Source organism: Pristiophorus japonicus, chromosome 3, assembly GCF_044704955.1.
Source record: "Pristiophorus japonicus isolate sPriJap1 chromosome 3, sPriJap1.hap1, whole genome shotgun sequence".
NCBI classification, from domain to species: domain Eukaryota; kingdom Metazoa; phylum Chordata; class Chondrichthyes; family Pristiophoridae; genus Pristiophorus; species Pristiophorus japonicus.
Window position 1 is genome coordinate 164,886,091 of NC_091979.1, and position 24,829 is coordinate 164,910,919.

The window sequence follows — 24,829 nt, forward strand, 5'->3', positions numbered from 1 at the left end:
CTATCTGTCCCACCTGTGACAGAGTCTGTGGTTCTCGTATTGGACTGTTCAGCCACTTAAGAACACATTTTAAGAGTGGAAGCAAGTCTTCCTCGATTCCGAGGGACTGCCTATGATGTGCATGAAACACAAAAAGTTAGTGTTATATATGTATACTTGTGTTTACACTGTACAGCACTAGAGGGCTCATCCACTGGAGTCCCAAAGAATTCCATAATCTCTTGGGAAGCACAGGTATTTAAGGAGGCTTCACAGGTTGGAGAGGCACTCTGGAGACCTGCAATAAAAGTCGAAGGTCACAATTTACTTTGAGCTCAGTGTTCAGTCTGACTCTTTCTCCATACACAACAACTGGCGACGAGATACAGATAGCGAACCCAAAGTTGCAGAGAACAGTGGGCATCCTGGAGAAATTCTCAGAGGGAGATGATTGGGAAACTTTTATGGAGCGACTCGACCGATACTTCGTGGCCAACGAGCTAGATGGGGAAGAGAACGCTGCCAACTGAAGGGCGATCCTCCTCACGGGTCTGTGGGGCACGAACATATGGCCTCATGAAGAATCTGCTCACTCCAGCGAAACCCACGGAGAAATCATACGACGATTTGTGCACACTGGTCCGAGAGCATTTGAACCTGAAGGAAAGCGTTCTGATGGTGAGGTATCGGCTCTACACCTACAAAAGGTCTGAAGGCCAGGAAGTGACAAGTTATGTTGCCGAGCTAAGACGCCTTGCAAGACATTGTGAATTTGAAGGACATTTGAAGCACATGCTCAGAGACTTTTTCGTAATTGGCATTGGCCACGAAACCATACTTCACAAACTTTTGACTGTAAAGACCCCAACCTTGAGTAAGGCCATAGCGATAGCCCAAGCATTCATTGCCACCAGTGACAATACTAGGCAAATCTCTCAGCACACAAGTGCTGCTACAAGTACTGTGAACAAAGTGATGTTGTTTTCGAATCATAACGTACAGGGCAGGTCACACATACCTCCAGCTCCACGTCCACAGATGTCTCAGAGTCCACCTTCAAAGGTGATGAATGCAAAGCCATTAACACCTTGTTGGCGCTGCAGGGTGATCATCGTTTCCATTCATGCCGATTCAAAGGGTACGTTTGCAAGGGCTGTGGAACGATGGGACACCTCCAATGAGTGTGCAGGCGAGCTGCAAAACCTGTTAAACCTGCAAACCATCATGTTGCAGAGGAGGACAGATCCACGGAGGATCACGAAGAACCAGAGCCTCAGATCAAGGAGGCAGAGATACATGGGGTACACACATTCACCACGAATTGCCCCCGATAATGCTGAATGTTGAACTAAATGGACTCCCAGTGTCAATGGAGCTGGACACGGACGCGAGCCAGTCCATCATGGGCAAAAAGACTTTCGAAAGGTTTTGGTGCAACAAGGCCTCAAGGCCAGTCTTAGCTCCAGTTCGCAGGAGATTAAGAACTTACACTAAAGAACTGATTCATATAATTGGCAGTGCTGCCGTAAAGGTCTCCTACGGTGGAGCGGTGCACAAGCTACCACTCTGGGTGGTACCGGGCGATGGTCCCACGCTGCACAGTAGGAGCTGGCTGGGAAAGATACGCTGGAGCTGGGATGACGTCCGAGCGCTAGCGCCCGCTGACAACACTTAGTGTGCCCAGGTCTTAAACAAATTTCCTTCGCTGTTCGAACCAGGCATTGGGAAATTCCAAGGAGCAAAAGTGCAGATCCACCTAATTCCGGGGTCACGACCCATCCATCACAAGGCGAGAGCAGTACCGTAAATGATGAGAAAAAGGGTAGAGATCGAGCTAGACCACCTACAACAAGAGGGCTTCATTTCCCCGATCGAGTTCAATGAGTGGGCCAGTCCTATTGTCAAGGGAGATGGCACCGTCAGAATCTGTGACGATTACAAAGTAACTATCAATCATTTCTCCCTGCAGGACCAATACCCACTACCAAAGGCTGACAACCTCTTTGCAACGCTGGCGGGAGGAAAGACATTCACGAAGCTGAATCTGACTTCAGACCACATGACGCAGGAACTGGAGGAATCATCGAAGACCCTCATCTGCATCAACAAGCACAAAGGTCTTTTTGTTTATAACAGATGCCCGTTTGGAATCCGATCGGAGGCGGCGATATTCCAGAGAAACATGGAAAGCTTACTGAAGTCAGTCCTGCACACCGTAGTCTTCCAGGACAACATCTTGGTCACAGGTCGGAACACAGTCGAGCATCTGCAGAAACTGGAGGAGGTTCTTAGTTGACGCAACCGCGTGGGGCTCAGGTTAAAATGCTCAAAGTGCGTTTTCCTGGCGCCTGAAGTGAAGTTCCTGGGAAGGAGGATTGCAGCGGATGGCATCAGGTCCACCAACGCCAAGACGGAAGCAATTAAGAACACACCGAGGTCACAGAACGTTATGGAGCTGCAGTCATTTCTGGGACTCCTGAACTATATTGGTAACTTCTTACCGGGTCTCAGCACACTGCTAGAACCACTGCATGTCTTACTACGAAAAGGGGACGAATGGGTTTGGGGCAAAAGCCAAGAAAAAGCCTTTGTAAAAGCGAGAAAATTGTTATGCTCAAACAAATTACTTGTGTTGTATGATCCACTAGCATGTGATGCGTCGTCATATGGCGTCGGGTGTGTATTGCAACAAGCCAATGATTTCAGGAAACTGCAACCAGTTGCTTATGCATCCAGGTGTCTGTCTAAGGTTGAGAGAGCCTACAGCATGATTGAGTAAGAAGCATTAGCGTGTGTCTATGGGGTAAAGAAAATGCATCAATACCTGTTTGGGCTAAAATTCGAATTGGAAACTGACCATAAGCCACTTATATCCCTGTTCTCCAAGAGTAAAGGGACAAATAGCAACGCATTGACCTGCATCCAGAGATGGGCGCTCACGTTGTTCGCATACAACTACGCCATCCTCTACAGGCCAGGCACAGAAAACTGCGCCGATGCTCTCAGTAGGCTGCCATTGCCCACCACGGGGGTGGAAATGGCGCAGCCCGCAGATCTAGCCATGGTTATGGAAGCATTTGAGAGTGAGCAATCACCCGTCACTGCCCGGCAGATCAAAACCTGGACAAGCAAGGACCCCTTATTATCTCTAGTCAAAAGCTGTGTGCTTCACTGGAGCTGGTCCAGTGTCCCAGTGGAAATGCTGGAAGAGATAAAGCCATTACAGCGACGCAAAGATGAAATGTCTATAGAGGCAGACTGCCTTCTGTGGGGCAATCGAGTAGTGGTCCCCAAGAAGGGCAGAGACACCTTCATCATTGACCTCCACAGTACCCATCCAGGCATCGTAATGATGAAAGCGATAGCCAGATCCCACGTGTGGTGGCCCAGTATCGAGGCGGACTTAGAGTCCTGCGTTCACAGATGTAATACATGCTCGCAGTTAAGGAATGCACCCAGGAAGGTGCCGCTAAGTTTATGGTCTTGGCCCTCCAAACCGTGGTCTAGGGTACACGTCGGCTATGCAGGCCCGTTATTGTGTAAAATGTTCCTTGTGGTTATAGACGTGTACTCCAAGTGGATTGAATGTGAGATAATGTCGGCTAGCACGTTCGCGGTCACTACTTAAAGCCTGCGGGTCATGTTTGCCACACACGGCCTACCCGATGTCCTGGTGTGCCATATTTTACCAGTGCTGAGTTCAAAGAATTCATGACCCGTAACAGGATCAAAAATGTCATATCTGCCCCGTTTAAACCAGCATCCAATGGTCAGGCAGAGAGAGCAGTGCAAACCATCAAGCAAGGCTTGAAGAGGGTAACTGAAGGCTCACTGCAGACTCGCCTATCCCAAGTCCTGCTTAGCTACCGCATGAGGCCCCACTCACTGACTGGGATCCCACCTGCTGAACTGCTCATGAAAAGAGCACTTAAGACAAGACTGTCGTTCATTCACCCTGATCTACATGAACAGGTAGAGAGAAGGCGGCTTCAACAAAGTGCATACCATGAAAGCACAAATGTGTCACGTGAGATTGAAATCAATGATCCTGTATTTGTATTAAATTATTGACAAGGTCCCAAGTGGCTTCCCAGCACTGTTGTGGCCAAAGAGGGGAGTAGGGTGTTTCGGGTCAAACTTTCAAATGGACTCATTCACCGGAAACACTTGGACCAAATCAAACTCAGATTCACGGACTATCCTGAGCAACCCACCTTGGACCCTACCTTTTTTGATCCCCCAACATACACACCAATGGCAACCGGCACCACGGTTGACCACGAAGCAGAACCCATTATCCACAGCAGCCCAGCAGAGCCCAACACACCAGGCAGCCCAGCAAGGCCAGCTGCACAGCAGCCCAGCGAGGGCTCAACAAATGATTCAACAGCACCAGTTTTCACACCGAGACAATCAACCGGGGCAAGAAGGGCCCCAGATCGGATCATATTGTAAATAGTTACACTATTGACTTTGGGGGGGTAGTTTTGTTATATATGTATACTCGTATTTACACACAGCCACCAGAGGGCTCATCCCCTGGAGTCCCAAGGGATCCCATAATCCCTTTGGAGCACAGGTATTTAAGGAGGCTTCACAGATTGGAGAGGCACTCTGGAGACCTGCAATAAAAGACTAAGGTCACACTTTACTTCAAGCTCACAGTGTTCAGTCTCACTCTTTCTCCACACACAACAGTTAGTATGCAGATACAGCAAGTAATCAGGAAGGCAAATGGAATGTTGGCCTTTATTGTAAGGGGGATAGAGTATAAAAGCAGAAAAGTCCTGCTACAACTGTACAGGGTATTGGTGAGGCCATATCTGGAGTATGGCGTACAGTTTTCTTCTCCGTATTTAAAGGAGGGATGTACTTGCTTTGGAGGCTGTTCAGAGAAGGTTCACTAGGTTGATTCTGGAGATGAGGGTGTCGACTTATGAAGATAGGTTGAATAGGTTGGGTCTATACACACTGAAGTTCAGAAGAATGAGAAGTGATCTTATTGAAACATAAGATGATGAGGGGGCTCGACAAGGTAGAAGCAGAGAGGGTAGTTCCACTCATAGGGGAAACTAAAACTAGGGGACATAGTCTTAGAATAAGGTGCCACCCATTTAAAAGTGAGATGAAGAGAAATTTATTCTCTCAGAGGGTTGTAAATCGATGGAATTCTCTGCCCCAGAGAGCTGAGGAGGCTGGGTCATTGAATATATTTAAGATGGAGATAGACAGATTTTTGAGCGATAAGGGAGTCATAGGTGATGGGGAGCAGGCAGGAAAGTGGAGCTGAGCCCATGATCAGATCAGCCATGATCTTATTGAATGGCGGAGCAGTCTCGAGGGGCCATATGGCCTACTCCTGCTACTATTTCTTATGGTCTTATGTTCTATGTTCTTATGTTCTTAGATTTCTTACAATGAGCAACTCACTTACACTTCATCTTGCAGCATAGTTCAGAAATCAAAAGCAATTCTTAACAAAAATCATTCCATTATTTTGTATGGGACAATGCAAAATAACAGCTCATCACAGTTCTGTGGTGGTTAAGGTAGCTAAGCTGTAAGTGCCAGAAAACTGTGTTAGATAATCAAGACATGTGATATGAATGGAGGTATTTGGCAATGAACATTTGAAACTCTTATTATAGCACAATAGAGGTTTAAATTCAACTAAAGAAAACCTGCTGAAAATAATGTTCATACCTAATAAGTGTTCAATTATTTTGTTCTTTCTTCATCAGATACACAGGTACATTCTCTTTCTCCTGTAATAAGGATCCTTGACCTTTTACATCTTTCTTACATATTTTGCTCCAAAGAGCATTATATTTCAGTACACTCCTTATCAGGAAACCTTAACAATCCCCTAGCATGCCGGGGGATCTCAGAGATGCAGTAATCATGATCAACTTTAAAAAAGGGGACAAGTCCGACTGCGGCACCTACAGAGGAATCTCCCTGTTATCAGCCACTGGGAAAGTCGTCGCTAGAGTTCTCCTCAACCGTCTTCTTCCCGTAGCCGAGGAGCTCCTCCCGGAGTCACAGTGCGGATTTCATCCCCTACGCGGCACAACGGACATGATTTTTGCAGCGTGACAGCTGCAGGAAAAATGCAGGGAACAGCGCCAGTCCTTATACATGGCCTTCTTCGACCTTACAAAAGCCTTTGACACTGTCAACCGCGAGGGTCTATGGAGCGTCCTCCTCCGTTTTGGATACTCCCCAAAGTTCGTCACCATCCTCCGCCTGCTCCACAACAACATGCAGGCCATGATCTTTACCAATGGATCCATCACAGACCCAATCCACATCCGGACTGGGGTCAAACAGGGCTGCGTCATACCCCAACCCTCTTCTCAATCTTTCTCGCCGCCATGCTCCATCTCACAGTCAACAAGTTCCCCGCTGGAGTGGAACTAAACCACAGAACCAGTGGGAACCTGTTCAACCTGCGCCATCTCCAGGCCAGATCCAAAACCACCCCGACCTCTGTCGTCGAGCTACAGTATGCAGACAACGCCTGTGTCTGTGCACATACAGAGGCTGAACTCCAGGACAAAGTCGACGTATTTACTGAGGCATACGAAAGCATGGGCCTTGCGCTAAACACCCGTAAGACAAAGGTCCTTCACCAGCCTGTCCTCACAGCACAGCATTGCCCCCCAGTCATCAAGATCCACGGTGCAGCCCTGGACACCGTAGACCGCTTCTCATATCTCGGGAGCCTCCTATCAATAAAAGGAGGCATCAATGACGAGATCCAACATCGCCTCCAGTGCGCCAGTGCAGCCTTCGGCCACCTGAGGAAAAGAGTGTTTGAAGACCAGCCCCTCAAAACTGCCACCAAGCTCATGGTCTACAGGGCTGTAGTAATACCTGCCCTCCTGTATGGCTCAGAGTCATGGACCATGTACAGTAGATACCTCAAGTCACTGGAAAAATACCACTAATGATGTCTCCGCAAGATCCTACAAAATCCCTTGGGAGGATAGACGCACCAACATTAGCGTCCTCGTCCAGGCCAACATCCCCATCATTGAAGCACTGACCACACTTGATCAGCTCCGCTGGGCAGGCCACATAGTTCACATGCCAAACACGAGACCCCCAAAGCAAGTGCTCTACTCCTTCATGGTAAACGAGCCAAAGGTGGGCAGCGGAAACGCTACAAGGACACCCTCAAAGCCTCCCTGATGAAGTGCGACACCACTGACACCTGGGAGCCCCTGGCCCAAGTCCGCCCTAAGTGGAGGAAGTGCATCCGAGAGGGCACTGAGCACCTCGAGTCTCAACGCCGAGAGCATGCAGAAATCAAACGCAGGCAGCAGAAAGAGCTTGCGGCAAACCAGTTTCACCCATCCCTTCCCTCAACGCCTATCTGTCCCACCTGTAACAGAGTCTGTGGCTCTTGTATTGGACTGTTCAGCCACCAAAGAACTCACTTCAAGAGTGGAAGCAAGTCTTCCTCGATTCCGAGGGACTGCCTATGATGATAATGATGATGATGACATTCTCTTTCTCCTGTAATAAGGATCCTTGATCTTTTACATCTTTATTACACAGTTTGCTCCAAAGAGCGTTATATTTCAGTACACTCCTTATCAGGAAATCCTAACAATGAACCATTTTGGACTCGACTGCATAGTATAGTGTTAAACCAGAGGAGACCAGATGGTTCTTGTTTCATGATACACAAAGCATTGTCCTTCTTCTTAGGCAGTCCCTCGGAGTCAAGGATGGCTTGCTTCCACACTAATATGAGTTCTCAGGTGACTGATGAGACAAATGCAGGATCTACAGTTTCTGTCACAGGTGAGGCAGGTGGTGGTTGAAAGGACTGGTGGGTGGGGTGCTCCGGTTGTTGTGCGCTCCTTCCGCTGTTTGCGCTTGGCTTCCGCATGTCCTGGCGAAGAGACTCGAAGTGTTCGGCGCCTTCCCAGCTGCTTCTTCTCCAAATGGTCTTGGGCCAGAGATTCCCACGTGTCGGTGGGGATGTTGCACTTTTTCAAGGAAGTTTTGAGGGTGTCCTTGAAGTGCTTCCTCTGTCCACCTGGGATTCGCTTGTCGTGTCAGAGTTCTGAGCAGGGCGCTTGTTTTGGAAATCTAGTTTTGGGCATGCGGACAATGTGATCCATCTATCGGAGCTGATCAAGTGGTCAATGCTTCGATGCTGGGGATGTTGGCTTGAGCGAGAACACTGATGTTGGTGCACCTATCCTGCCAACGGATTTGCAGAATCTTGCGGAGACAGTGTTGGTGATACTTCTCCAATGTTTTGAGGTGCCTGCTGTACATAGTCCATGTCTCTGAAGCATATCGGAGGGCGGGTATCACTACTGCTCTGTAGACCATGAGCTTGGTGCCGGGTTTGAGATCCTGGTCTTCAAACACTCTCTTGCTCAGGCGACTGAAGGCTTCACTGGAACATTGAAGGCAATGTTGAACTTCGTCATCAATATCTGCCCTTGTTGACAGTCGGCTCCCAAGGAATGGAAAATGGTCCATGTTGTCCAAGGCCTCATCATAGATCTTGATAATCAGGGGGGCAGTATTGTGTTGCAGGGCAGGTTGGTAGAGTACCTTTGTCTTACGGATGTTTGATATAAGTCACATACTCTCGTATGCATCAGTGAAGGTGTTGACGATGGTTTAGAGTTCGACCTCCGAGTGTGTGCAGACGCAAGCATTGTCTTCATACTGTAATTCAATGACAGAGGATGGGACGACCTTGGATCTGGACTGGAGACAACGGAGGTTGAACAATTTCTCGTTTGTTCTGTAGATTAGCTCCACTCCAGCGGGAAGCTTACTGAGGGTGAGATGGAGCATTGCAGCAAGGAAGATCGAGAAGAGCATTGGTGCAATGACACAGCCTTGCTTGATCCTGGTCCGCACATGTATTGGGTCTGTGGTGGATCCGTTGGCCAGGATCACGGCTTGCACATCATCGTGAAGCAGGTGGTTTATGGTGACAAATAGAGGGCAGCCGAATTTGAGAAGGACACTCCATAATCCCTCATGGTTGACAGTGTCGAAGGCCTTTGTGAGGTCAAAGAATGCCATGTACAGATGTTGATGCTACTCCCTGCATTTTTCTTGGATTTGACGCGTGGTGAAGATCATGTCCATTGTGCCCCTTAGTGGCTGGAATTCACATTGCAACTCTGGGAGGAGCTCTTCGGCCACTGGGAAAAGGAGATTGAGGAGGATTCTTGCGATGACTTTCCCTGTGGCAGACAGCAGGGAAACTCCTCTGTGATTACCGCAATCAGATTTGTCACCTTTCTTAAAGATGGTCACGATACAGTGTTTGAGATCCTCTAGCATGTTCTCCTCCTTCCAAATAAGAGAAATTAGTTCATAGGTTCACGCCAATAGTACTTCTTTGCCATGTTTTAGTACTTTGGCTGGGATTCCATCTGCTCTGGAGGCCTTGTTGTTCTTCAGTTGTCGGTTGGACTTTTCAATCTCATGCCAGACTGGGGTTTTGCTGAGGTGGTGGCGGGTAGCATGCTGCGGGATGGAATCGAGGACATTCACATCGAAGACAGAGTCTCGGTTAAGGAGATCTTCGACGTGCTCCTTCCAGCGGGCACTGACTGCCTCTCTGTCCTTAATGAGTACCTCTCCGTTCCTGGCCCTCAGTGGGGTAGGACCTTGGGTGTTCTGGGCTGCGCTAAAGAATCCACACATGTCGTGGTCGTCAGCTATTTGCTGGTTCTCCTGCGCTTTTTCCACCCACCATCTGTTCTTTAGGTCGCGAGTTTTATGTTGGATCTTGGCCTTCAGGCGTCTATAGAGCTGCTTTCAGTTGTGCTGTTCAGTTCAAGACTGCCTTGCTCTTGCGGCTTATAAGCTCCTGGATCTCCTGGTCATTCTCATCGAACCAGTCTTGATTTTTTCTGGTGGAGTGAGCCAGCATCTCTTCACAGGTGCTAATTATGGAGGCTTTGAGGGCAGACCAGGCACTGTAAACACTCTGTGTCTCCGGTTCACTGGAAGTCATCAGGTTGGTTGTGAGGCGCTGGCTGAATAAGACTTTCTTAGCAGGGTCTTTGAGTGCTCCAGCATTGATTTTCCTGCGGCAACGTTTCTGTTGCCACCGCTCTTTTGTGGCTACATGGATGGAAATAACAGAGTGAATTAGGCGGTGGTCAGTCCAGCAGTCATCAGCTCCTGTCATGGTACGGGCGATGCGGACATCCTTGCGGTCCCTCGCTCGGACGATGACATAGTCTAGCAGATGCCAGTGCTTCGAGCGAAGGTTTTGCCATGAGGCCTTAAAATTGTCTCTCTGACGAAACAAGATGTTGGTTATGACGAGACCATGTTCTAAGCATTTCGTCACGAGGAAGTTACTGTTGGAGTTGGTTTTCCCTACCCACTCTCTGCCGATCACACCTCCCCAGAGGTCTTTGCCCTTTCCAACTCTGCCGTTAAAGTCGCCAAGGAGGATCACCTTGTTGCCCGTTGGGACTCGGAACAGGGATTGTTCAAGGCTGCAGTAGAATTCCTCTTTGGTCTCATTTGTAGCTTCCAGGGTTTGGACGTATGCACTGATAACCGTAGCGCACTGGTTCCGGGCTAGGGTGAGCCGAAGGGTCATGAGGCATTAGTTTATCCCACAGGGGAATCTCTAAGACGCCCAACTACCTCATTTTTTATGGTGAAGCCTACCCGATGGAGACGGCGTACTTCTTCTGGTTTGCCTTTCCAGAAGAAGGTGTAACCACCACCTTGTTCCTTGAGCTGGCCTTCCCCTGCCCGCCAAGTCTCGCTTAGGGCGGCGATGTCTATGTCGAATCGTTTGAGTTCCGGGGCAATGCGAGCAGTACAGCGTTCCAGTCTGTAACTGTCGAGGTTGTCCATGAGGGCCCTAATGTTCCAGGTCCCGAACTTCATTTTCAAGGGTGGAAGATGCCTGTGAGTGAATTCTTTTAATGTGGGGTAGCCGTTGCACACCAGCTAACACATGGGCTTGACATAGCAATGTCTTGGTTCAATTGCAAGAGGATCCAAGTCGATTTGTGACCAGGCTCTGCTGCATGGGCCTAGTGTTGTGTATGGAGAAAGAGTCAGACTGAACACTGTGAGCTCAAAGTAAAGTGTGACTTTAGTCTTTTATTGCAGGTCTCCAGCGTGCCTCTCCAACCTGTGAAGCCTCCTTAAATACCTGTACTCCCAAGGGATTATGGGATCCCTTGGGACTCCAGGGGATGAGCCCTCTGGTGGCTGTACAGAGTAAATACAAGTATACATATATAACAACACTCCCCCCAAAGTAAATAGTGTAACTATTTACAATGTGAGTCGATCTGGGGCCCTTTTTGCCCTAGTTGATCGTCTCGGTGTGAAAGCTGGTGTTGTTGAATCATTTATTGGGCCCTCGCTGGGCTGCTGTGCAGCTGGCCTTGCTGAGCTGCCTGGTGTGTTGGGTTCTGCTGGGCTGCTGTGGATGATGGGTTCTGCTTCGTGGTCAACCGTGGTGCCGGTTGTGTATGTTGGGGGATCAAAAAAGGTAGGGTCCAAGGTGGGTTGCTCAGGATAGTCCGTGAATCTGAGTTTGATTTGGTCCCAAGTGTTTCGGTTAATGAGTCCATTTGAAAGTTTGATCCAAAACACCCTGCTCCCCTCTTTGGCCACGACAATGCTGGGAAGCCACTTGGGATCTTGTTCATAATTTAACACCAATACAGGATCATTGATTTCAATCTCGCGTGACACATTTGCGCTTTGTTGAAGTCGCCTGCTCTCTACCTGTTCACGTAGATCAGGGTGAACTAATGAGAGCCTTGTCTTAAGTGCTCTTTTCACGAGCAGTTCAGCAGGTGGGATCCCAGTCAGTGAGTGGGGTCTCGTGCGGTAGCTAAGCAGGATTCGTGATAGGCGAGTCTGCAGTGAGCCTTCAGTTACCCTCTTCAAGCCTTGCTTGATGGTTTGCATGCTCTCTCTGCCTGACCATTGGACACTGGTTTAAACGGGGCAAATGTGACATGTTTGATCCCGTTACGGGTCATGAATTCTTTGAACTCAGCACTGGTAAAACATGGCCCGTTATCGCTCACCAGGACATTGGGTAGGCCGTGTGTGGCAAACATGGCCCGCAGGCTTTTAGTAGTGGCCGCGGAACTGCTAGCCGACATTATCAGACATTCAATCCACTTGGAGTCTACAACCACAAGGAACATTTTACCCAAGAACGGGCCTGCATAGTCGACGTGTACCCTAGACCACGATTTGGAGGGCTAAGATCATAAACTTAGCGGCACCTCCCTGGGTACATTGCTTAACTGCGAGCATGTATTACGTCTGTGAACACAGGACTCTAAGTCCACATTGATACCGGGCCACCACAGGTGGAATCTGGCTATCGCTTTCATCATTACGATGCCTGGATGGGTACTGTGGAGGTCATTGATGAAAGTGTCTCTGCCCTTCTTGGGGACCACTACTCGATTGCCCCACAGAAGACATTTCATCTTTGCGCCGCTAGAACGGCTTTATCTCTTCCTGCATTGCCACTGGAACATTGGACCAACTCCCGTGAAGCACACAGCTTTTGACTAGAGATAATAAGGGGTCCTGGCTTGACCAGGTTTTGATCTGCTGGGCAATGACGGGTGATTGCTCACTCTCAAATGCTTCCATAACCATGGCTAGATCTGCGGGCTGCGCATTTCCACCCCCGTGGTGGGTAATGGCAGCCTACTGAGAGCATCGGCGCAGTTTTCTGTGCCTGGCCTGTGGCCGATGGCGTAGTTGTATGCGGACGTGAGTGCCCATTTCTGGATGCAGGCCGATGCTTTGCTATTTATCCCTTTACTCTCGGAGAACAGGGATAGAAGTGGCTTATGGTCAGTTTCCAATTCGAATTTTAGCCTAAACAGGAATTGATGCATTTTCTTTACCCCATAGACACATGCTAACGTTTCTTTCTCAATAATGCTGTCGGCTCTCTCAGCCTTAGACAGACACCTGGATGCATAAGCAACCAGTTGCAGTTTCCCGAAATCATTAGCTTGTTGTAATACACACCCGACGCCATATGATGACGCATCACATGCTAATATCAAATGCTTAAATAGAACCGTAGAACCGGTACCTCGCCATCAGAATGTTTTCCTTCGGGTTCAAATGTTCTCGGACCAGTGTGCACAAATCTCCGTGGGTTTCGCTGGAGTGAGCAGATTCTTCATGAGGCCATATGTTCGTGCCCCACAGACCGTGAGGAGGATCGCCCTTCGTTTGGCAGCGCTCTCTTCCCCATCTAGCTCGCTGGCCACGAAGTATCGGTCAAGTCGCTCCACAAAAGTTTCCCAATCATCTCCCTCCGAGAATTTCTCCAGGATGCCCACTGTTCTCTGCATCTTTGGGTTCGCTATCTGTATCTCGTCACCAGTTGTTGTGTATGGAGAAAGAGTCAGACTGGACACCGTGAGCTCAAAGTAAAGTGTGACCTTTGTCTTTTACTGCAGGTCTCCAGAGTGCCTCTCCAACCTGTGAAGCCTCCTTAAATACCTGTGTTCCAAAGGGATTATGGGATCCCTTGGGACGCCAGGGGATGAGCCCTCTGGTGTCTAAACAGAGTAAACACAAGTATACATATTTAACACCACGTATACACACTGTCCCTTTCCCTCCTTCCCACAGGTCCTCTCTCCCTGGGTTTCAGCATTATCTACATTTCTATAAGAAGATTGTGTAAAGATTGCTTCAATCTGAATCTTGTAGTGCTAACCTTTAATGGAACAATGTTCTACAAATGTTATTCTTTGAAGGGAATTGCTTGATTTTGCAATATAAATATAAATTCCCAGGCTGTTAAAAGAAGCAAAAGAGGAAATATCAGAGACTCTGACCATTATTTTCCAATCCTCTCTGGCTACAGGTGTGGTTCTGGAGGCTTGGAGGACTACTAACATTATACCTTTGTTTAAAAACGGAGAAAGGGACAGATAATTATAGGCCAGTCAGCCTAAGCTCGGTGGTAGGAAAATTATTGGAAAAAATTCTGAGGGACAGGATAAATCTTCATTTAGAAAGACACGGATTAATCAAGGGCAGTCAACATGGATTTGTGAAGGGAAGATCGTGTCTGACTAACTTGATTGGGTTTTTGAGGAGGTAACAAGGAGGGTCGATGAGGGCAGTGCATTTGATGTAGTGTATAAGGATTTTAGCAAGGCTTTTGATAAGGTCCCACATGGGATCCAGGGCAAAGTGGCAAGTTGGATCTAAAATTGTCTCAGAGGCAGGAAGCAAAGGGTGTTCGCGAGAGTTTCCATAGAGCAAAGGCACTGTGGCATAATGTTAGAATTAAATATGTGTGTAATGTTAGAATTAAATATGTGTGTGTAAAATAGTGGCAGGAGATGTATGAAGATGGCTGCCACTGATTCATCAAAGCACCAAGGGAGTGCAGCTAGCAGAAGGGATCACATTCCTCGTTACCATAACTGTCGTTCCTCACACAGGAATACACAGAAAAAACGAGCTCAGCAGATGTCTCTAATCAACAGGCTTCCAGGCCCCAGACAAGATGTATCGGTAGAATGACAGAACAATAGTACTCCTGTAACAGGATTAAGATAAGGAAACTACCCAAAGACAGCACCCAAGGACAGTAAGATAAGGGAGGGCCTGGACAATGTCACAAGACCATGAGTGACCCTTAGCAACACATGAAGCGATCACACAGCCAATGAATGTTTGGAGACCAATTCTATTGGTCTAATAGAATCTATATGTAATCTATAATCAATATGATTGGATAGTGTCCAGCTGAAATGGGCTGATGTAACTGTAGTGAACTGTTGGAAAACATATAAAAATCCATGAAATCCTTTGTTCAGTGGAGAGAGGTGCCTGGATGAACCAGTGGCTTCATCTCCTCGCCGGCGTAATAAACCGTTTTGGTGTATGGAACTGACCCAGAGTGACGAGTGATTCTTGGAGGGAACATTCGCGTACAATATTCCGGCATTTGTATGCCTGAAATATTGATCAGAACAGGCAAGGAAGGTATATAGTGTATTAAGTAAGGTTGTAATGCAGTAGGCTGCCAATGCCATGGGCGCCAGTCGGTTCCGAGGACAAGAGCAGGTGCATAGGAATAAGAGATGAATAGTTAATGATGCTGCTACCGGTTTTAATACCGGAACCTACATACTAAACTCTCTGGATATACAAGGACTGAGTGAAAAGGTGGAACAACTTAAAGGGGTGATGAGGGAACTACTAGAGCGGGCAGAGCAGAATCAGAAAGACCAAGCCAACCTAGGAAGGGAAGGCATGGAGATACAACTAGATGGAATTTCAATAATAGAAACACATGCCAAAACAATTAATCGTCTAATTGACAGAGAAAAGATGCCGGAAAGCTCCGACAGTGGCAACTCTGTCATGCTTATGGTTTGTGGATGGTGGGACAGATACGACACAACCTTGATCAGATCCAAAAGGGGGAGGTACCAGACTGGATAGACAGCCCACATCTGGCTCAGCTAGCCAAGCTGAAGGGGACACTGGATAACTGCACTCTAAAGGGACGAACCAGAGTATACCCAGCGATCCCAAACTGCCAAATGGGTAAAGCTGCTGGAATTGGGATTATCTTGATGATCCCTATAGTCACACGAGACTCAGGTCCATTTCCCCTTTATCAACTGGAGAAAATCAGGGTTGTACGGGACAATGCCTCCCTCCGTTACTACTTAACCGCAGACTCCGCTATCCGTAGAGATAACACGCTATACGGTGTCTCCCTGACAGGGTGCAAACAGAGGGGGAGGTCACGGTGTGCCCCCACCCGGTGGGACAGGGAGAACTAGACGAGTGTGGTTTTAATCGAACCGATGGAAGCGTTCTGGAAATAGTACCAGCCCCCACACATTTTGCCCGGGCCGGGTACGGAGGCAGAGGGAGATACTGTGTCTCCACCACGGAACCCTCATATCAGTATAATAGCTTGCAATGCCAGATCCCGCAACCAAACTTCTGTTTATACCCCTACGACCCGTTACTATAGGGCAAGCCCGTATTATCCAAGTTAGCCGGCGAGGTACTGAAATCATTAACGCTACCGATCAGCTCCATGATCACCTGCAGGATTATGACGAGCCAGAGCAGGCCCCTATCTCTCATTTAGCAGAAGTATTAAGGGAACTAAGACTCAGAGTTGGCCAGTCTGTTAAACTCTACCACCAACTGCGGACAAAGATTGAGATACTGGAGAAAGACACCGACACAGAGCTGCAGGATGGGAGTTGGTGGAGGAGGGTTTGGAACTGGGGGATGAATTTCAACATCCACCCCGGATTCGAATTATATTCCATATACTGGTCGGAATACAGCTAGTCCTAGCATTAACAAAGGGTGTCATGGCTTGCCAGTCCTGCAGACATGATGCACAACAACGGAGGTTTAGCACCAAAGCTCAGATAAGCAAGGAAATCTGTGTGACAGGCGAAAGGGGCGATTCGAATGATATCAATTTGATCTAAATGACTGGAACTCCTGAAATCACGTGACTGGCCAGCACATCGATGCAGGGAGTACCAGGTGACACAAAACATAAATAATATAACATAAATTAGTGTCAGTTTCAGGGGGCTAGGACTAGCCCCTTTACCGAAAGGGGGGATTGTTGGAAAGCGTTTCCATAGAGCAAAGGCACCTGTGGCATAATGTTAGAATTAAATATGTGTGTAATGTTAGAATTAAATATTTGTGTGTAAAATGGTGGCAGGAGATGTATGAAGCTGGCTGTCAGTGATTCAGCAAAGCACCAAGGGAATGCAGCTAGCAGAAGGGACCACATTCCTAGTTACTGATAACTGCCGTTCCTCACACAGGAATACACAGAAAAGATGAGCTCAGCAGATGTCTCTAATCAACAGGCTTCCAGGCCCCAAACAAGATGTCCCGGTAGAATGATAGAACAATAGAACTCCTGTAACAGGATTAAGATAAGGAAGTTACCCAAAGACAGCACCCAAGGACAGTAAGATAAGGGAGGGCCTGGACAATGTCACAAGATCATGAGTAACCCTTCGCAACACATGAGGTAATCATGCAGCCACCCGATGCTTAGAGACTAATTCTATTGGTCTAATTGAATCTATATGTAATCTATAATCAATATGATTGGATAGTGTCCAGCTGAAATGGGCTGATGTAACTGTAGTGAACTGTTGTAAAACATATAAAAATCCATGAAATCCTTTGTTCAGCGGAGAGAGGTGCCTGGATGAACCAATAGCTTCATCACCCCGCCAGCGTAATAAACCATTTTGGTGCGGGGAACCGATCCAGAGTGACGAGTGATTCTTGGAAGGAACATTCGCGCTAACAATGAATAATTGTTGATGGGTGTTTTTCTGACTTGAAGGCTGTTTCCAGTGGGGTTCTGCAGGGCTTAGTACTAGGTCCCTTGCTTTTTGTGGTATATATCAATGATTTAGATGAATGTAGGGGGGCATGATTAAGAAGTTTGCAATGATACAAAAATTGGCCGTATGGTTGATAATGAAGAAGAAAGCTGTAGACTGCAGGAAGATATCAATGAACTGGTCAAGTGGGCAGAACAGTGGAAAATGGAATTCAATCCTGAGGAGTGTGAGGTAATGCATTTGGGGAGGGCGAAAAAGGCAAGTGAATACACATTAAATGGTAGGACGTGGAGACTGTAGAGGAACAAAGGGACCTTGGAGTGCAGGTCCATAGATTCCCTGAAGGTAGCTGGCCAGGTAGATAAGGTGGTTAACAAGGCATACGGAATACTTGTCTTTATTAACCGAGGCATAGAATACAAGAGCAGGGAGGTTATTCTTGAAAAGTATATTCCGATAGTTCAGAGTCTAACTAGAGGAATGGCAGGGCAGCTCAGTCCAATGGATTGCACATCCTGTGGCATGTGGGAAGTCCTGGATGCTTTGCACAGCCAGGACGACCATATGTGCAGGAGGTGTCTCCAACTGCACCAACTCGAGCTTCACGTTTTGGAGACTGGAGTCACTGCGGTGTATCCGCGAGACTGGGAGCTACGTGGATAGCACGTTTCTAGAGGTGGTCGCCCTGCAGCTTAATAGTGTGCAGGTAGAGAGGGAGTGGGTGACCGCCGGACAAAAGAACAGGACTCGGCAGGTAGTGCAGGAGTCCTGAGTCCATCTTGCTCTCCAACCAGTTCTCTGTTCTGAATACCAGTGAGGACGATGGTGCCTCTGGGGAGTGCAGCCAGAGCCAAATCCACGGCACCACAGTTGGCTCAGCTGCACAGTGGGGGAGGAAGAAGAATGGACGAGCTATAGTGGTAGGGGATTCAATAGTCACGGGAGCAGACAGGCGTTTCTGAGGCCGCAGACATAACTCCAGGATGGTATGTTGCTTCCCTGGTGCCAGGATCAAGGATATCACCAAGCGGCTGAAGGGCATTTAGGGGGGAGATGGTGAACAGCCAGAGGTCATGGTCCATATCGGAACCAATGACATAGGTAGAAAGAGGGATGCGATCCTGCAGGCAGAGTATAGGGAGTTAGGAGAGAGATTAAAAAGCAGGACCTCAAAGCTAGTAACCTCCGGATTACTCCCGGTGCCACGAGCTAGTGAGTACAGAAATAGGAGGATAGAGCAGTTGAATGCGTGGCTGGAGAGATGGTGCAGGAGGGAGGGCTTTAGTATCCTGAGGCATTGGGACCACTTCTGGGGGAGGTGGGACCAGTACAAGCCAGACGGGTTGCACCTCAACAGAGCCGGGACCAATATCCTCATGGGGGGGGTTGCTAGTGCTGTTGGGGAGGATTTAAACTAGCTTAGCTAGGGGATGGGAACCTAAGAATAGATTCAGTAGGGAGGGGAGTAAAGATGGAATTAGAAAGCAAAAATATAGAAACTGAGTTTGAAGGACAGAGGAAACAAACAGGGAAAAAGTGTAAAAAAACAAATTTAAAAGCTCTTTGTCTAAATGCACGTAGCATTCCTAATGAAATAGATGAGTTGACGGCACAAATAGATATAAATGGGTATGATCTGATAGCCATCACAGGGACATGGTTGAAGGTGACCAGGACTGGGAACTAAATATTCAGGGGTATTTGACAATTCAAAAGGACAGACAGAAAGGAAAAGGAGGTGGGGTAGCTCTGTTAATAAAGGATGGGCTCAGTGCGTTAGTGAGAAACGATATTGGCTCAGAGGATCAAGATGTTGAATCGGTTTGGGTGGGGATAAGGAATAATATAGGGAAAAAGTCGCTGGTGGGCGTAGTCTATAGGCCCCCTAACAGTAGCTATTCTGTTGGACGGATTATAAATCAAGAAATAATGGAGGCTTGTAAAAAAGGAACAGCAATAATCATGGGTGATTTTAACCTTCATATTGATTAGACAAAGCAAATTGGCCAGGTAGCCTTGAGGAGGAGTTCATAAAGTGTATCTGGGATAGTTTCCTTGAACAGTACGTTGCGGAACCAACCAGGGAGCAGGCTATCTTAGATCTAGTACTGTGTAATGAGGCAGGATTAATAAATAATCTCACAGTAAAAGATCCTCGAGGAATGAGTGACCATAATATGGTTGAATTTCAAATTCAGTTTGGAGGGAGAAGAAGTTGGTTCTCAAACCAGGGACATAAGCTTAAATAAAGGAGACTACAAAGTTATGAGGGCAGAGTTGGCTAAAGTATACTGGGAAAATAGACTAAAATATGGGACGATTGATGAGCACTACAAAGTTATGAGGGCAGAGTTGGCTAAAGTATACTGGGAAAATAGACTAAAATATGGGACGATTGATGAGCAGTGGCAGACATTTAAGGAGCTATTTCATAACTCGCAACAAAAATGAGAAGGAAAGATTATAAAAGAAGGGATAACCGTCCGTGGGTAACTAAGGAAATAAGGGAGGTTATCAAACGGCATGCAATGTGGCCAATACTAGTGGGAGGCCAGAGGATTAAAATTGTTTAAAGCCAGCAGAGACGACTAAAAAAATGATTACGAGAGGGAAGATAGATTATGAAAGTAAACTAGCATGAAATATAAAAACAGATAGTAAGAGTTTCTACAGATACATAAATAGGAAAAGAGTGGCTAAAGTAAATGTTGGTCCCCTGGCGGATGAGAATGGGGAATTAATGGAGAGCAGGGAAATGGCAGAGACATTGAACAAATATTTTGGTCTTCACGGTAGAAGACACTAAAAACATCCCAATAGTGAATAATCAAGGGGCTAAAGGGAGGGAGGAATTTAATACTATCACTATAAAATAATACTAGGTAAAATAATGGGTCTAAAGGCAGACAAGTCCCCTGGACCTGATGGCTTACATCCTAGGGTCTTAGGAGAAGTGACAGCAGAGATAGTGGATGTATTGGTTGTAATCTACCAAAATTCCCTGGATTCTGGGGTGGTCCCAGCGGATTGGAAAACTACAAATGTAATGCCCCTATTTAAAAAAGGAGGCAAACAAAAAGCAGAAAACTATAGACCAGTTAGCCTAACATCTGTCATTGGGAAATTGCTGAAGTCCATTATTAAGGAAGCAGTAATGGGACATTTAGAAAAGCATGATTCAATCAAGCAGAGTCAACATGATTTTATGAAAGGGAAATCGTGTTTGACAAATTTGTTGGAGCTCTTTGAGGATATAATGAGCAGGGTGGATAAGGGGGAACCAGTGGATGTGGTGTATTTGGATTTCCAGAAGGCATTCGATAAGGTGCCACATAAGAGGTTACTGCACAAGATAAAAGCTCACAGGGTTGGGGGTAATATTGATGGAGGATTGGTTAACTAACAGAAAACAGAGAGTCGAGATAAATGGGTCATTTTCCAGTTGGCAAACAGTGACTAGTGGGGTGCCACAGGGATCGATGCTGTGTCCTCAACTATTTACAATCTATATTAATGACTTGGATGAAGGGACCGAGTGTAATGAAGCCAAGTTTGCTGATGATACAAAGATGGGTGGGAAAGCAAATTGTGAGGAGGACACACAAAATCTGCAAAGGGATATAGACAGGCTAAGTGAGTAGGCAAAAATTTGGCAGATGGAGTATAATGAGGGAAAATGTGAGGTTATCCACTTTGGCAGAAATAATAGAAAAGCAAATTATAATTTAAATGGAGAAAAATTGCAAAGTGCTGCAGTACAAAGAGACCTGGGGGTCCTTGTGCATGAAACACAAAATGTTAGTATGCAGATACAGCAAGTAATCAGGGAGACAAATGGAATGTTGGCCTTTATTTCAAGGGGGATAGAGTGTAAAAGCAGAGAAGTCCTGCTACAACTGTACAAGGTATTGGTAAGGCCACACCTGGAGTACGGCGTACAGTTTTGGTCTCTGTATTTAAGGAAAGATATACTTGCATTGGAGGCTGTTCAGAGAAGGTTCACTAGGTTGATTCCAGAGATGAGGGGGTTGACTTATGAGAATAGGTTGAGTAGGTTGGGCATATACACATTGGAGTTCAGAAGAATGAGAGGTGATCTTATTGAAACATAAGATAATGAGGGGGCTCGACAAGGTGCATGCAGAGAACATATTTCCATTCATTGGGGAAACTAAAACCAGGGGACATAGTGTTAGAATAAGGGGCCGCCCATTTAAAACTGAGCTGAGAAATTTCTTCTCTCAGAGAGTTGTAAATCTATGGAATTCTCTGCCCCAGAGAGCTGTGGAGGCTGGGTCAATGAATATATTTAAGGCGGAGATCGATAGATTTTTGAGTGATAAGGGAGTCAAAGGTTATGGGGAGCGGGCAGGAAAGTGGAGCTGAATCCATGATCAGATCAGCCATGATCTTATTGAACGGTGGAGCAGGCTTGAGGGGCCAAATCGCCTACTCTTGCTCTTATTTCTTATGCTCTTATAAAACACTAGTTAGGCCGCAGTTAGAGTACTACGTGTAGGTCTAGTCGCCACATTACAGGAAAATTGTGATTGCACTAGAGAGAGTGCAGAAGAGATTTACGAGGATGTTGCCTGGACTGGAGAATTTTAGCTATGAGGAAAGATTGGATAGGCTGGTTTTGTTTTCTTTGGAACATGAGGATGAGTGGAGACCTTTTTGAGATGTATAAAATTATGAGGGGCCTAGATAGAGTGGATAGGAAGGACCTATTTCCCTTAGCACAGGGTTCAACAACCAGGGGGTATAGATTTAATGTAATTGGTAGGAGGATTTGAGGGGATTTGAGGGGAAATTTCATCAACCAGAGGGTGGTGAGGGTTTGGAACTCTGCTTGAAAGGATGGAAGAGGCAGAAACCTTCACCACATTTAAAAAATACTTGACTGTGCCCTTGAAGTGCTGTAACCTACAGGGTTACAGACCTAGTGCTGGAAAGTAGGATTAGGCTGGATAACTCTTTGTCGGCCAGTGAGGACATGATGGGCTGAAATAGCCTCCTTCCGTGCTGTAAATTTCTATGATTTTATGATTCTATAAAGCTGATCCAGCTAGCCCCAGTGCATGTACCCAGTGAGAATACAGTCTGAAGAATGGCTGTGATCCCATCATAGTCATAATGATAGAGTAGCTTTGAATTATTCTCATGCAAAACTTTAAAATAAATCTATTTGGCTGCTTTTGCAAAATTTCAATATTTAGCAATTTTACCTTCGAAAATTTTCTCTACCATTCCTCTGAACTGTCGAAACAGGAAATCGTCAAAGTGTACACTTACCACAATAGCCATGAGAATCGGCGTTTGATAAATCCAATTAAAGCTGCCCACGTTTAGATCCCAGCATCTTTGCCGCAGAAAGAAAAAAATTATATTAATACAACCAAATCTTTAATCCTTGGTTTCTTATTATTAGTCTCATTTTCTGATAACTGTCTGGCTTTCTTCATGGTGCAGCAATCGACATTTACTCGTCTCTCACTCACCAGAGCCGTATTTGTAGTTCAACTAGAGAGAATAACAAGTATTGGATTGAGGCATCTGAGGCAACAGAACAATAAGGAACATCAGAGCAATAAGGCATCCACTTGCCCTCATATCCAACCACATGGTCCTCAGCCATCTTTCTCCTCCTTCCATGCCAACATACACAATTTCTACAAACAATCTCTTCCTCCCTGCCCCCTCCCCCAGATAATTTACCTGCACATATACTGGGCAAATTAGAGTCTGCACTTGCACAAGTTCCTTTTTCCTACAATACAGATTGACATCCATCAGAGTACAAGTGCACTTTTCTCTGGCTCACTGTGTTTCCTATTGCTATCTGCCCAGTGCTCTGGATGATGGTCTGCTAGATTCTCCATGTTGCTGCTGCTGGCATGCTTCTAACTGATTACAGCCGATGGCAACGAGACACAATCTGGCAGATTTCACAGGCTTCATATTGTCATTTTTCAGCACTATCAGGTGGAAGGAGTATCAGCATAGATGAGGAGTATTTCACATTGAAAAGTTCACCCCTTATGAGGTATGTCATTGGGATAATGCCGTTTGTTTGCATTTACTGAGTGGATAGCATTTAGAAGTGTATAAAAATGCAAATGTCCTCTCGTGAAAATCCAGCAGAAAAAAGTCATCCCTTTAATTTGAAACTTCAGTTTAAATATTTTCAATGAAGGGTTGTTAATGAGAAACAACACAAGCAGTTCCCTCTTAAATGTTAACAGTAGCAGGCTAATTAGGATCTCACTGAACTTATATTTTAAAGGGTTGCTCTGCTTTATTAAAAGAATATAATCTGCTTCTCTAGGTTATTCATAAATAGAGCTGCTATATGGTTTTTGACATCCCCAGCAGGTTTTTCAAAATACTCACATTTGCAAGTTGATCATTTTAATTGGCGATTAATTTGTGCTTTTTTAATATACATAAAACAGAGGCAGGTGGGAATCCTACTAATGAACTATGCTAGTGAAAGTTTGAAATTGACCTAAACCACGGGACAATATTTTGAAGTCGAGTATCATGAATAATGTGGAATTTTATGGCCAGTATTGAGTTTCATAAATTACAAGTGCAGGAAATGGTAATATCATCCCTAGTGGTGAAACGCAGTAATGCTGACACCAGATTTTCTCCAGGCATTAATAACCAAGAGGAGCAGAATATGGAACTGTGCCAATTTTTTACTGAAATATACTATTTTAACAAAAGCTTTTTAAATAGTAATCTGAAGAAAAAAAAAGTTCTCTCACCTTTCATCAGCCAACATTGCTCTCACAATGGCCCAAGCCACAACAAAGACTGCTGGAACTCCTGGAATGGAAATAGCTCAGCTTGTTTATATTGGAGGACATTTGACTATTTTACTCATGATTTTTCAAGGCATACAGTGTATCATTCACTCTGTGTTTTATTGAAACATGGCCCTGTTATTAAGCTTGCTATTACTGTATGTATTATCATGTTGGTAAATTAAAGATACTTTGAGAGATTTGACCAAAAGCTGCTAATTCTACAAAATATAGAACTCACACATTTTTCTTTCAAAACTTTTCGCAGTCAAATACATCAGAATTTCATGGCCACATTATTTGTAAAAGCTATCACCACATAGATTATGGATGAACATTTGGATTTGATGTCTTGATTTTAGTTTGGGATAAGCTAGTGTGCTGATCACAGTCTCTCTGGATTGTTATTGAAATCTGCTTTATAATCCTCTTCATTGCTGCCTCCCCCTACGAGTCTGCTAAGCAACTCGGACAAATCTCCTAAGTAGAACCCCGGAGAAATGAAATGTATGCACCTTGCCTTACTCTCCCAAAAACAGGTGAGACCGTCAGGAAGGTCAGTCTGGGACATTCATCATACTTACCTCTTGTTTAACATTGGACATATTCAAACATTAGAATGTTGGGGAAAATAGATTTATTTCCCCT

At 46.0% G+C, this 24,829-nt stretch overlaps 1 protein-coding gene across 1 annotated transcript in view; it reads right to left on the reverse strand.

Annotated features, from left to right (window-relative positions):
- LOC139254645 (parathyroid hormone 2 receptor-like) overlaps positions 1-24,829 on the reverse strand; it is a 176,352-nt gene that overhangs the window by 46,376 nt on the left and 105,147 nt on the right. The window contains exons 8-9 of the mRNA XM_070873770.1: positions 24,143-24,203; positions 22,665-22,731 (exon numbers count right to left, since the gene is read on the reverse strand). Coding sequence (XP_070729871.1) covers positions 22,665-22,731; positions 24,143-24,203 — 128 coding nt within the window. The remainder of the gene's footprint in view (positions 1-22,664; positions 22,732-24,142; positions 24,204-24,829) is intronic.